Source organism: Panthera leo, chromosome C1 (genome assembly GCF_018350215.1).
Source record: "Panthera leo isolate Ple1 chromosome C1, P.leo_Ple1_pat1.1, whole genome shotgun sequence".
Lineage (NCBI taxonomy): Eukaryota > Metazoa > Chordata > Mammalia > Carnivora > Felidae > Panthera > Panthera leo.
The window spans coordinates 17,958,848-17,972,995 of record NC_056686.1 but is presented as its reverse complement, the minus strand read 5'-3'; the positions used below and the strand labels follow the sequence as shown (position 1 = coordinate 17,972,995).

At 51.1% G+C, this 14,148-nt stretch overlaps 1 protein-coding gene across 6 annotated transcripts in view; it reads right to left on the bottom strand.

Annotated features, from left to right (window-relative positions):
• The window catches only part of GRHL3 (grainyhead like transcription factor 3), a 49,242-nt gene that overhangs the window by 15,219 nt on the left and 19,875 nt on the right, over positions 1 to 14,148 (bottom strand). For 5 of the 6 annotated variants that reach the window (XM_042951919.1, XM_042951916.1, XM_042951917.1 and 2 more), the window contains exons 2-7: positions 7,393 to 7,579; positions 4,253 to 4,314; positions 2,508 to 2,853; positions 2,178 to 2,251; positions 1,067 to 1,220; positions 745 to 856 (exon numbers count right to left, since the gene is read on the bottom strand). In XM_042951919.1, coding sequence (XP_042807853.1) covers positions 745 to 856; positions 1,067 to 1,220; positions 2,178 to 2,251; positions 2,508 to 2,853; positions 4,253 to 4,314; positions 7,393 to 7,458 — 814 coding nt within the window. In that variant the 5' untranslated portion in view covers positions 7,459 to 7,579. Of the gene's footprint in view, positions 1 to 744; positions 857 to 1,066; positions 1,221 to 2,177; positions 2,252 to 2,507; positions 2,854 to 4,252; positions 4,315 to 7,392; positions 7,580 to 7,733; positions 7,963 to 14,148 lie in introns of those variants that run through there. The other variant, XM_042951918.1, reaches the window with a different exon arrangement.

Below are 14,148 nucleotides of genomic sequence, written 5' to 3'. Positions count from 1 at the left end.
GAATCACCCCTATGTATATCATGTTCTCCAGTACACGTGCTCCCAGGCAGAAGAAACAGCACGTAGGCAGGCAGGGCGGCTGGCCTTATTCCATTTGACCGCTGAAGCAACTGAGGCTCGGAAAGGGGAGGCGACACAGGTCACACGGTCAGAAGAGTGTGGAGCCAGAACCTTGAGGCCCGAGGATGGGCTGTGCCTCCTACGTGCCCCATCCCAGGGCCTGGGGCAGGGATGAGGCGGCACCTCATGCCTCTTCCCCGGGCCCCCTAGCTGCTGACAGAGCCGAGGTCCCAGCTCCCAGAGCAGAGCTCTCTTGCACCGCCCTTCAAACCTTCCCAGTCACCAGCTGCCTGCTCTCTTGTCTTATGAATTTGTGTCTCAATTGGCTAAGCCCCCCGTGGGGACAAGCAGGCCAGGGGTCTATTTATCCAACACTGTTGGGGTCTCTAGGGCACTGTTTATCCCAAAGCAACACAGTAAAATGCCACAGCCTGCAGCCAACAGATGCAAATCCCTGCAAACCCCATAGTTATGACCTGGAGACAAGGGCCAGGCAGGCGGCTGGGGTCAGAAGGAAGTCCTGCAGAGATCACAGAGGGCTGGGGAAAGGGGCACTTCAAGACCTGACTGGGGTGAGTGTGTGTGTGTGTGTGTGTGTGTGTGTGTGTGTGTGACAGAGAAATTGCGGGGGGGGGGGGGTGGGCAGAAGGGAGACGGAGAGAGGAGGCTTGGGTGGGCTCTCACCCACATCGATGACACGCTGCTTGGCAGTGGGTTGCCGGGAATGCCAGTGCTTCCAGAAGCGTAGCTGCTCTACCGGGACTTTCTCGTTGTCAAAGACCACCATCACCACACTCTGCAGGCACAAGCAGCCACAGTGACTCCCAGCCTCCCGGAGAGGCCCAGGCATCCCCTGACCCTTCCCAGAGCCTTGGTCCGGTACCCCTGCCCTTTTGCCTCGGTTTCCCCCACTCTATGGCAATGGACAGTTATCCTAGGGTCCTCGTCAGGCAGGGCTGGCCCAACCATCCTACCCCTTTCCCAAGCTGCTCCAGGGGCAACATACCTTGACTTTGTTGGAGGACAAGGCAAGGCCTTTGCCGCCTGCTGGGGTCCGCAGGGTGATGGGATAGAACTGGCCTTTGTTGAGGTAGGCCATAGGCGACTCCCCTGACTTGATGTGGATGGCTTTGGGGGAGCCCAGGGTGTACTCAAAGTCACTGCAGGGAAGAGAGGGTGAGGGCAGTAAGGCTGAGCTCCCAGGCAGGAGTATCCCAGAGGGCAGTGGGGCAGGGAGCCTGAGGTTGTGCTATGGATTTGCTGTGTGACCTAGTAAATCACTCAACCTCCCTGGGCCTCCGTTTCCACACTTTTGGTTTCTTTCCTTCCTTTTTCCTCTTTCTTTCTTTCTTTCTTTCTTTCTTTCTTTCTTTCTTTCTTTCTTTCTCCCTCTTTCTCTTTCCCTCCCTTTCTTCAAGATTTTTAAAATTATTTTTAAGTAATCTCTACACCCAATATATGGCTCGAACTTACAACCCTGAGGTCAAGAGTTGCATGCTTTACGACAGCCAGGCGTCCCTGGAGTTTCTATTTAGTGGTTTCCTTGAGCCACAATCCTGCAGAATAATAAATAATGGAAACCAGAGAGACCCCTGAGGGGTGACAAAACCATAGGAGAGACTAAGGGCAACAGAATCTTAGTTTTTTTGTTTTGTTTTTGTTTTTAATGTTTATTTATTTGAGAGAGAGAGAGAGAGAGAGAGAGCGAGCGCCCGTGCGTGCACAAGCGGGGGAAGGGCAGACAAGCGGGGGGAAGGGCGGATGTGTGTGTGGGGGGGTGGTGGGGGACAGAGGATCCAAAGCAGGCTCTGTGCTAACGACAGAGAGCCGATGTGGGGCTTGAACCCACGAACCATGAGATCATGACCTGAGCCGAAGTCAGACAGCCTGACCGAATGAGCCACCCAGGTGCCTCAGAACCTCAGTGTTTTAAACAGGGCTCTGAGCCCCTTTTCAGCCCAGGAAACAAATGGAGAAATCAGTCTCTTTCCTTTCATGTGCCTTCACTCTCCTCTTCGCATTCATTGATGATGGCTACTCTGGGGACAGTATGAGGCTCTGTCTGTAGCCCCCGGCCTACTGCCCAAGTGGCCAAAGTTCCAGAGCAGCTGAGTTACCTCTTGGGGCTGGGATAGTCTTCTGGACACGGGGGTTCTGGGGACGTTTTCAGGATATCTGGGAAGAGCAGTGACTGCAGAGAAACACAATTCAGAGAGAATAAATGGCCACATTCAGGCTGCTGGGGCCTCATCCCGGGCCTGCTCCATACAGCTGTGCAGGTTGTTTAGTGCACAACTGGAACAACAGTACATGGCAAACCTGCCTCTGCTCTAGGACTTTTCACCCCATGGATTCCAAACCTCTGATCTCCTCACTGTCTTCTCCCCTTCTGCACATGCATGCACATATCCAGGGATGCTGTGAGGGGTATGGGGGTGGGCCCTCACCTCCTGTGGGTCATCTTTGAAGGTGCTGTCAGGCTGCCAGCGCTGTGTGGGCGGCACCCCATGAATGCTCTCAAACAAGGAGTTGAGGGAGCTGTTATCATACACATCACTGCTGGGCAGCAGGTAGCTGTCCACAGAGCCAGCTTCCAGCTTGCCAGGGCCTGCGGGGAGGGGAGCTGCCTTGCCCGGAGTGGGCACGGCCCCCTCCAAGCTCATCAGGTTATTCTTCTTGAGCACATCTGGGTACTCTGGGGCTCCAGACACGTTCTCGGTCAGGAATTTCATGAGATGCGTGGGACTTTCAAGGGGAGCGAGGTCCATCTCATAGTCCATGCCATGGTAGTACCTGGGGAGAGAGGAGGGCTGAGTGAGTGCCCCTCTTCTCTCCAGGGGCGGGGGGATCCTTGGCCGGATTGGAGGGTGAGCACCGACCTTCTTTAACACAACGTCACGTCGGACCTTCCCGACACGCATGACTCAGGGCACAGTACCAGGCCCGTTTGTCACAGGGATGAGCGGGGAGGAGGGTGTTAAGAACGGAACAAAGTACCGGCTCAGGGCTGAAGGGAAAACATCTGCTTTATCTTTTACTGTCCTTGGTAATTTTAAAAACTGAAATTTTATTTATCTCTTATCCAGAGTCCAATGTCTCCACTTTAAAACACCTGTATTCGGTCATCAATACAGTGTGTGTGTGTAGGGGGTGGCGGTGTATATTTGTGAGTACAGTTAATATATGTTCAGAAAAAGGTCTAGAAGGATATACCCCAAACTGTTAAGGGCGGGGAGGGGAGTCGGAATACAGGAAACTTTTACTTTCTACTTTATACATTTCTATAGAATTTGAATATTTTATAACAAACAGGTATTGCTTTTGTAATCAGAAAAGCTAACAACATTAAAAGAAACATTAGTTTTCAGAAAAGTCCCACACACTAAACCCTATTGTTTCTAGCATGGAGGGGCCCTGAGCCAGCTGCATGAGTGGTAATGCCTGCCTTAGCAGTTTGGATTTTCTGGAAGGCAGACAGAAGCCCGGAAGGTTTCCCGGCAGAGGCCCTACGTGGGGCAGAGCAGTGGGGGGTGTGGTGGGAGAGGGGGGCTGGGGCAGAGTAGAGAAAGGGCAGGGTCCCTCTTAGTGCCCATCTAACCACGAGCATGGCCTGGGCTGCCTTCCACAGGGAGAGGAACATCAGTGCCCCAAGGCACTAATGCCAGGCAGAGGCCCAAGAGAGCCAGAGGAAAGAAGTACCTGAACCACCTCCCCCCCTCCCGCCCCAGGCCAGGTCTCCCTTCCCGGGAGGCTGCAGGGAGGAGGGGTTTGGAGCTAGGACAGAAAAGCTGCCTTCAGGGCTTTTCCTAGACGAGGGCTTTGAAGTTTGTTTTCAGTAAACTCTGTGTGTGTGTGTGTGTGTGTGTGTGTGTGTGTGTGTGTGTGTGTGTGTTTTCAAGCAGGGTCTCTATGACTTGGTGGCCCCTAGTCTCTTTTGCCTTCATAGGCTCCTTCTTCCATGAAAAATATTTTAAAATACCTTTTACAATTGCATTGGTATAAAAATAAATATAATCCAGGTTGGATTACGATCATCGTTTTCTTCTGATTTGACAATAAATTCTAACACTTTCATGGGCCCCTAAGAGTCCCATGGGTCCTAAGCCCTGAGCCCTCTGTGCCCAATGGATAAGCCCAGAGGTGGAGGTAAGGGTGAAGAAAGGGGCAGAGGTGGTAGTTGGGTGTGTCTCACCTCTTTCCTTGGTCATTCCGGCCCCCAGTGCTGGAGGATAGTATCCGCTTCTCCTTGGGGCCCTGAGAGGAAAGAGGGATTTATACATTTATGTTAAGACCAACCCCCCCACCACCACCACCCCCCAGCAGACTTGGCCAGGCAGGGGAGCTATCTTGGTCACTGGGAGAAAACCTGCCACCCAGTCCTTAGAGTTGGCAGGCCATCATTTAGTCTGAGCCCCCAGCTAGAGAAGTACCCCAAGATTAGCAGTTAGGCATCATGGAGTTTGGAGTCAGGCAGATCCGGATTAAGTTCTAACTTGACCACTTAAAAGGGCTGTCTGACTCTAGATAAATGACCGCGCCTTTCTGAGACTGTTTCTTCACATGGCGAGTGGCGGATTATAATGCCTACTTCAAGGGTATTGTGGAGATTTATTAATAAAAATAATGCTTACTTTTATTTTTCATTTTTATTATTTTTTTAATGCTTATTTTTTAAAAAAAGGTCTGATTTATTTATTTCCTTATTTCTTTATTTATAAATGTTCATTTTTGAGAGACAGCAAGTTGGGGAGGGGCAGAGAGAGAGAGAAGAGGAGGCAGAGAATCCCAAGCAGGCTCCACGCTGTCAGCACAGAGCGCGACGTAGGATTCGAACTCACAAACTGTGAGATCATGACCTGAGCCGAAATCAAGAGTCAGACACTTAATTGACTGAGCCACCCAGGCACCCCTTAAGACTTTACTTTTAAGTAATCTCTGCACCCAACATGGGGCTCGAACTCACAACCCCAAGATCAAGAGGTACATGCTCTACTGATTGAGCCAGCAGGAGCCCCTTCATTGTGGTTTTTCAGTAGAGTGCTTCTTGTGCACGGGGCCCTGTATGAAGGCCTTCTATGTGATCTCTAATTCGGTCCCTGCAACCACTCTGTGACAGCTACTGATGTTATCTCCATTATATGAATGAAGAAACTGAGGCCCAGAGAGGCTCTGTTGTCTTAGTGGTTAGGAGCATGGACTCTGGATCCAGATTTCTTGGATTCAATTCCTAGATAGGCCATATAGTGGCTGTGTGACCTTGGGCAAGTCTCTTAACCTCTCTGTACCTCCTCTGTAAGACAAGGATAACAATAGCAACATCAACCCCATGTATGTTTAGAACAGCACCTAGCATATGGAGGACACTATATAAATGTTATTTTAATGGTTATAATTATAATATCATTGTATCTTAGAGCATCTAGGTCATTTCGACTTCTGGCTGATAAAGCCATAACCAGGGCTCCAACCCAGCCTAGTGACTCCAAAGCCTGGGATCCTACTCACACCCCATGGGACAGGATGAAGGAAGGTACCTGGCATTCAGTAAGAAAGGATAAGCTGTCACCTTTAGAACTATACTGCCCAAAACCACATCGCCAGTCTGTGACCAGACCGGGTCTCAAATCCCAACTCAGTGCTCTCTTCACATCACGAGACCCTGTCCTCATTATCCACGGAGCTGTTCTGAACCCAGAGCGCCCTGAAATGGGGAGGAAGGGCAGGTGTGCCTCATCAGGACACAGTATTTCACTAAAGCCACCATAGGTGTCACCTGCGGCTCCCCACCGTTCTGGCCCTGGGGGACGGTCCTTTGCCTGGGGAGATGGTGCTGGATTTTACTTTATGGTCCAACCTCGAGCTGTAAATCCCAGGCCGGGTTTCAATCCAGGCCTAGGATTCTTAGCTCCCACTGTGTCTCCAGCCGGCCTGTGCCAAATGCTATCAGGATGCTATTGTTCTGCTGGGGAGGAAGTAAGCTAGGGTAACCATACCACTCCAAGGGGAGAAGGAAAGCCAGAGAGAAAATTGGGGGCCTTCTCGAATCTGGGGCCACACGTTCTATCCTTGGCCCGTGAATTTACACACAGAGTTTGCCTTCCCCCTTGGGGTAAAGTAGATAAAGTATTTCTTTGGTCAGTAAATTTGAGGGCTTATTTACAAAGTAGCTTTAAAATCTTCAAGGTCAAAGCCAGTTATCTCAATAATTGGTTGTTTCTGTTTCCTATTCTCAAATCTGGGAGAGTCTCTTAGAGCAGTCACCCAGCCTAGGGAAGGTAAGAAAGTGTGCTGTCATGTGACAATTCAGACAGATGGGTAGGGGCTGCTTGGAGCACTGCATTGGAAAAGATTCTTCAGCCCCATGTACCCCCAGTGAGAATGCAGGCTGTAATCCATTAGCAATGTCTGGCACAGGCACTGGAAGGGGTAGCTGGGTCACTGTGTTATGTATTTGTTACTGCTGACTACTTCAAGCCCGCGTGTCAAGATATAGGAGGGCCTAATTCTCAGGAGCGGAGAGTCTACCAGAGTGTCAAGGCCAAGGTCCCCGGAAACAATCAGAGAACAATAAAGGCCGTTCGTCAGGAGGTGCTGAATCATACCGAACGGCAGGGAGGGCAGGAAGGACAGTCAGACACTCGGGAGAGGGAGAGGTGATGTGGCAGGACAGCTGCCAAGTGAAAGTGGCCTTGGGAAGAAAAGAAAATGGTTCAAGAGCAGAAGGCATGTTCCAGGTGGTCAGGTTGGGATAGGTGGGGGGGGGGGGGGGGGGGGGGGGAACAGGGCAGCTGGGATGACCCAAGGGCAGGGGCAGAAGGAAGATGGCAGGTGTCAGGGCGTGTGTGTGCCACTGGTACACATTGATTCATTCCATCAGCACACACGGAGCACTGAGTGTGTGGCCAGTAGTGTGGGGTGCTGAGGACCGAGTAATGATCACCACGTGGTTCCTGCCCTCGAGAGCTCAGTCATGGGGGAGATGAAGAAATAAATGCATAAATAATAAGTTTCTAAAGACAGGGTCAAGGGTAATGATGGTAATAATGAGGGAGCCAAGAGGCACAGAATGGGAGACCCAAGAAAACCTTCCCCGTTCTCAGTGAATGAATGAGGTGACCTTGAAGCTGAGATCCAGAGTTAAGAGTGGGGTTTGGTCAGGGGGAAAGGGGAGGGGGCCAGGCAGAGGGAACAGCATGTGCAAAGACCCAGAGGAGAGAAAAAATACAGCGAGGGGCTGGGGGAGGCCTGCGGGGCCGTGAGGCCTGAAAGCAAAGGCATACATTCAGTCGGGGGGGGGGGGGGGGGGGGACGTGCCCAGAGGGGTGAACGCACCATGTAGTAGTCGTAGAGGAAGCTCAAGGCCGCCACACTGTCGTCGTCGCCATTGACCCTCATCATGGCCTTCGTGGCGGCCGTCAAGGGGTTTTCCAGGTAGGTCTTCCAGGCCTCGTCCTCACTAGTGTAGGGGAACTTCTGGAAGTTGACCGGGTCATTCTTTAGCAGTCGTACGGACCTGAAACTAGGAGGTGAGTAAGGAATGTTAAATTTAGGCTGTCCCAGAAGAAGGTCCATGGATGGTCAGCCTCAGGCCAATGCCCAGGGATTTCAGAGTCTTAAAAACCTGGAACCGTTTCTTCTGCCACCACCGGGCAGCTTGGGGGACTAGAACGTACCTGCCCTCGGGCGCTAGATGCTTTCAGTCAATATCAAATGTTGCCATATGAAAGCCGCAGACCTCGGGCCTCAGTTCCCTCATCTGCAGCACAAAGACCATAATCCCAACCTTGCAAAGCTTCAGACAGGATTCAATAAAATGTTTCCATGGTAGATCCTTATTCAAGGGGGATTTAGCATTAGAAGGATAGGAAACAACGACAAGCTGTGAAGAACAAAATTTCCAGATGGCCCAGCACAAGTTCTTCCAAAGAAGTTCCTCTCCAGACTGTGAAGGCCACGGAAGGCTGGCGATTGTTGCAAGTTAGGGAGCGTGGCGAGGAACAGAGAGAGCCAGGGCGAGGAAGCCTGTGGGCAGAACCTGGTCTTGGGAAGTGGCCTTTCAGACCAACACGGATTGCAGAGGGCACGAGCAGCCACTCAGAGCCAGGAACCAGAGGCGAAAGCTGGAGGCCACGCAGAGGAGACGGAACCCGGAAGGGCTGAGAACTCAGACACGTACAAGGCATGTGGCCCAAGAGACGAGCCACAGGGGCTCAAAGGAAAGAGATCATGAGAGGCTTTTTGGAGGAAGCGGGACATTTTAGCAGGGGGAATACTCAGCACTGGGGAATAGATCACACAGAAGAGCCAAGGGAGGCCATAGGGATAGGGACAGGACACAGAATAATGATGTAGATTATTAAAATTATCTAATCTTTATTGAGCATTGACCATGTTTCAGATGCTGTGCTAAGCACTCTCCATGGATTCTCTTACTTAATGCTCATAAGAACCCCGCAAGGCAGGCACTATTAGTGTCCCTATTTTAGAGATGAGGAAACTGAAGCTCAGAGAAGCTAAGGGAATTGCTCAAACTCCTGTTAGTGAGGGGCCCTGAGGGCAATCAAGCTCAAGCAGGATGATGCTGTAATGCAGGATGCTGTAATTCAGGATGCTGTTCTCAAACTTTAGCTGCATCCGAATGACCCGGAAGGCTTATTTTTAAAACACAGAATTCTGGGCTCCACCCCTGGCGTTTCTGATTCAGTAAGTCTGGGGTAGCTGGGGGTTTGCATTTCTAACAAGTTCCCTGGTGATTCTGATGCCGGTAGTCTGGGGACCACCTTTTGAGAATCATGGTTGTAAAACGCGCTCGTAACGGTGAGCAAAGGCATAGAGGTGGGGAAAGTTCCGGTCTGTTCATTTTAGAGCAATGAGTGTGTGGAGAGTGGCAGGTGAGAGATGGGAGCAGCTAGGCTGGGACACTGCGGGAGGCTAGTGGGTGGGCAAGGACCTCACAATCACGCTGCAGGAAGTGCCCTCTAGCCACCCTGCAGCTCAAGCCTGCATTCCCAGACACGGAGTGGGAACAGCAGCCAGACCACACCCAGGCAGGCAGTGGGCGGCAGCTCTCGGGGCGGAGGGGGAGGGGGCTTCATCCAGGGCACAGTGTCTCCCATCACACTGGGCCCCAGGGTGCGGGACATAGGGCTCTGAGAGGGAGGGGGAGAGAGCTGTCACACAGGAAAGAGAAATGACAGAAACCTTCCTGCGCTAGGGGTGCGGAAAGGGAGGCACACCCCGAGTTTCTGTTACAATAAATCAAGGGCATTAAGACGGAGAAGTGAGAAGTAGGCCCCTCCTAGCTGCCTCCTGGGCCGGGGGGTTAGAAGAATTTACAGAGCAATCCCAGGTCACTGGCCCCGGCCCCTCCCAGCCCCAGGCTAAAGGAAACTCCACACGAAAAGGACGGGGGAGAAGCAGGCAAAGGCCTGGTGGGCGCCCTCCCTCCACATCAGTTGGGACCCCCAGTGCTTTGCACTGTCCCTCATTTGCAAGAGGAGTCTCATAAAAGCACCCACCACAGAGGAGTAGGAGGATTGAGTGCATTGCCACACAAAGAATGATTAGAACGGAGACTGGCACATAACAAGTGCTTAACACATGAGAGCCATTCTTGCGCTCCGGACCCAGCTTTGGAGCCAGACATCGAGCATTGCAAAGTGATACAAGACACGGTCACCCTGCAAGCCAGTGGCAGAGCTGGGCCTAGAGCCTGTTCGCTGACTCTGGCGGAATGGCCATTACCAGCTGCGATGAGCTACCGGTTATCTTACCGTATTTAAAAATCCAGGTTTAGAAGACAGTGATTAAGTCCCATCAGGAAGAAAAGGTCAGTGTTTGTCATTATTCCGGGAGGCCTTTCTGGCCTACGAGGGTCTCCGGTCCACCCTGCTGGGACCCCACCCTCTGAGTCCTTGCTACACAGTGGCTGTCATTTACCACAGGCAGACACGGTGCTGGTTTTCTGCACTGTCTCATCGACTCTGTGCAATAGCCCTGAGAGACAGGTATTGGGGAAATGGAGACTCAAACAGGTAATATTACCTGCTCAAGGCCCCTCGGCTGGTAGGTGGTAGAAGCTCACCCTGAACTCGGACCTGCCGGACTCTAAGATGTTCTGTACCCCATGCTCGTCTCCTTTCGGGATACCTTTCTTATTCTGGAAATTCCCCTCCTCTGCAATACATTGAGCAGATGGTCCACTGACATACAGAAAAGGATTTTCCACCCACACAAGGAAGGAGGAACTGAGTAAGAAAGCAAGATGACTGGAAGTTTCTGGCCAGGAGCTGGGAGCCCTAGTGTCTTCGTCCCCATGCCTGCTCATGCTACCAATCAATTTCATGTTCCCAGACTGAGCACTTGGCTTCCAGAAAGTCTTGACTATGGATAAGATTGGCATTGACTTATGTGCCAAATCCTGAAATCCAAGAACTTCTCACTGGAATTGAGGATCAAGGGCCCAGTGGGTGAGAGATGTGAAGAGTTCCAGGTAGTGAGCCTTACTTAAGGGTGACAGAGCCGGAATAAGGAGGGGAGACAAGGTGACTCTCACCCTGTGCAGTCACCTTCTCAAGGGCTTCCACCAACTCTCTGTTGGCCCAAGGCAGAGCTCCTCGGCTTCAAGAAGGAGGAAGGAGAATGGGGGAGGACAGGATGGCCAGAGGACTGGGCCTTGGGCAGCCTTCTTGATGTCAGATCGCTACCAGGGCATAGAAGAACCCTGAGCAGCACCATGGAAAGAAACAGCACCAGAGTCATAACCTGACAGACCCAAGTCAACTGTGTGTCCTTGGGTAAGGCATTAGCCTCTCTGAGCCTATTTCCTCACCTGTTAGATGGGTCTCCTGAATGTCTTCTGTGCACCCAGTCAGGGACTCTCTAGGCCTTGGTGAATCAGCCAAGAACAAGACAGATAAGGCTCTGCTCCCATGGAACTTACAGTTTAATTGGGGAGGACAGACCACAAACAAGGAGTAAATGAGTTAATTTTAGTCAGTGATAAGTGCTGGGAAGAAAATTAAAACAGTCATGTGAGGGAGTCACCAGGAATGGCTACTTTCGAGTGGGGCTAATCTCATGGGCTGTTAGGAGAATTAAATGCATTAACGTAAGAAGTGTGCTTAGCCTAGAGCCTGCCAGAGAATAATCACTCAGTAAATAATAGCCATCATCATCACCATCATCATGGCCCCCCAAATGAGAGTAAAGGGGAGACTCTGCCTAAGGTTCTTAAATTAACATCCTCCCTAAGCCTCCTGTGAACAAGGTTCTGTGTCAAAAACAAAAGAGACAGTGTAATAACCCCTCGCCTTGACTTTCACATTCATTATCTCATGGGGCCTCCAACATACATGGTGTGTTATTATCTTTACTTTACAGACCAGGAAATAGACAACACAGATGTTAGGTGACCTGTTCCAGGGGACTAGTCAAGTGAGTTACAAAGCCAGCCCTCCTGGGATCTAACTCCACAACTAGTCACTTTTCCACCGACAATTAGTTTCCAAGAAGGGACACAGAAGAGAGGAAAAACCCAATAAATATGGGTGGCATCCATCCAACCCTCCATCCCTGATCTTAACAAATATTTGTCAAGTAACTACTATGTGCCAGGCCTTGTCCTAGGCAAACAAGACAACGAGGTCATCCCTGCCATCATGCAGGTTGCATTTCAGTGGCAGGAAGACAGACAAAACCACAAAAACAAACACCTAACATTAGGCGAAGACAGCGATGAAGGAAAGGAAGCAGGAGCCTGACCTGCCTAAAGTCTGGGGAGTAACCGGATGTTGTTAAGAGGAGCACTGGAGGGAAGAGGGAGCAGTGAGACAGGTGGGAGGATTTTGGATCTTCCAGAGCAGAGGAGAGAGACACAAGATCAAAGGCATAAGCCTGGGACCGCTCCCAGAGCTTGTCCACCTACTGTGTGCCAGGTTTTTTGCATAAGTCGCCTTGTTTCAAGGAAGGCCAGCCCACTGAGGAGGAAACTCAAGTCAGAGATTTGATAATCCCTCTCATTTGCATAGCGTGTTATATTTTTCAACATGCTTCTCATACATTTGTCATCACCTCTGATCCTGCAACGCCCCTGTAAAGTAGGGAGGGAACGTATGACTATCCCCCGTGTGATAGCAGGAAAAGTTGAGCCACAGAGAGGGCCACTGGCGTGCCTCAGGCCACCCAGCTAGTATCTCACGGCATAAAGCTTAGAACAGAGGTCTCTGGTTTCTAACATCAAGAACCTTCACAAGGCTGCCTCCTCAGAGCCTCCCGGTCCAGCCTTCTCCTCCACTTGGGAGAGGGTTGGAAAGAAGATCAAGAGAGAGGAGTTCGGGCGTCTACCTGTTAAGCTTCACTTCCTGAAGCCCCTGTCCCGAGCCTGTGGGGATGTGCAAACTGCCCAAGCAGGGGTTCTCATGTGGGTGGGGCCTTGCCCCAGGGGCTCACTGTGGGCCCACAGCACGGGAGGGGTGTGGCACCAGCTGTTCCACCCCCAGCCATACTCTTAGCCTCCTGACTCTACCCTGGATCTTTCTGGGCACCGGGCTGGAGGAAGCCCAGGGTGATGAAGAGGGTTTCCTCCCAAGTCCTTTTGGGCTCGAGCGCCCACTGCCTTCGGGCTGAGAACCACTTGAAACTCCCAATGATACTAAGTAAATGTGTCTGAGCCATTACTTGAGGACTTTGGGGTTCAATTCAGGGTGCAAAGGGACTTTCAAACTCTAGTCTCTTAGACAAAGTGTGACTTTGCCAAAGGACACTCAGCACAGAGCAGGGTTGAGAGTTGAGTCTTTTAGCTTCCCAGCTAGTACTAAATTGAATCATTGCCCCACCTCAAAGGCATTTCAATAATTCAGAGATGTAAAAGGAAGGACTCTTACTCAATTTTGCAGAAGGGAGAAGAAAACTCACCACCACGGGGGTAGCCTCAAGCCCCTGCCTGGCACAGGATAGATCCAGTGAGCTGGGTCCCAACTTCCCTCCAGCCCAAGGAGGAAGAGTTCCAGGGGCCACCTGAGCTGGGTGTGGACACCCAGATACACCCAGTATCTTGCAAACCCTGTCGTGAGCCACCCAGCCTCCTCAGCAGTGATCAATCACACTCACTAATTACCCACAGGGAGGCCTTGCCACAACCGCTCACCGAGGAATCATTTATCAGTCAGTCCCATGCACAGTGTTCCCCTGGGCATGACGGGAGCACTCTGGGGTTCTCGCGCTTGCCAGTGGCCCATCTGGTTTCTGGACGCACAGGTTGTGAAATGTGCCTTGTCACATGCTGGGGGCTCTTTGGGGGCCTCGATGGAAAAAAGAGGGAGCCTAGCGCATGGCTCTATCGTGACGCCACTTTGAACGAGGTAGTGTGAGCTCATGACTATGGGGTGGGCCCCAGAGTTTGGCAAACCTGCTTCCAGTTTCAGCTCTGCTAGTTACTAGCTGTGTGACTTAATGCAACTTGACCTCTCTGTGCCTCAATTTTCTTACCTGTAAAAAGAGGGGAAAGACGAGAGTACTAACCTCACAGAATTATTATGATAGCTACTGTTCACTCGAGGGCTTAACAAGCACCAGGTGCCGGCCCAACAATTTCTAGTCATTGTTTTATTTCATCTTTGCAGCTTTATGAGGTATTACTGTTGGAAAATGCAATGAGATAATGCAGGTAATCAGCAGAGTGCCGGCACATAATAATGCGAACCATTATCATTATTATTACTCACTTTGCAGGGCAGCCCCCATCAAATTGCACGGCAACTCACAGCCTCACCTTCTCCCGCCTGTAAATGGGACACCTCCTCCTAGCAGCAACAGGAGACTTAAAAGCTTGGAGATTCCCAGATAAGAGGGGCAGGCATTGCCAGCTTCATCATCCGGCTTCAGGTGGGCAAGCTGAGGGCGGCCAGGCTCCAGCCAACTCTCCTAGTTGCACGCAAATTAATTATGTGCCATTTTCTAATTATAACAGAAACTCGCTTTCTCCTCTTTGAAAAATCCTGCCCTCTATGGGAATTTTTCTTTTGTGCTATGTCCTTCTCGTTTCCTGTCCAATTTTCTTGTCCCTCCCCCACTTTTTTTTTAATTTTA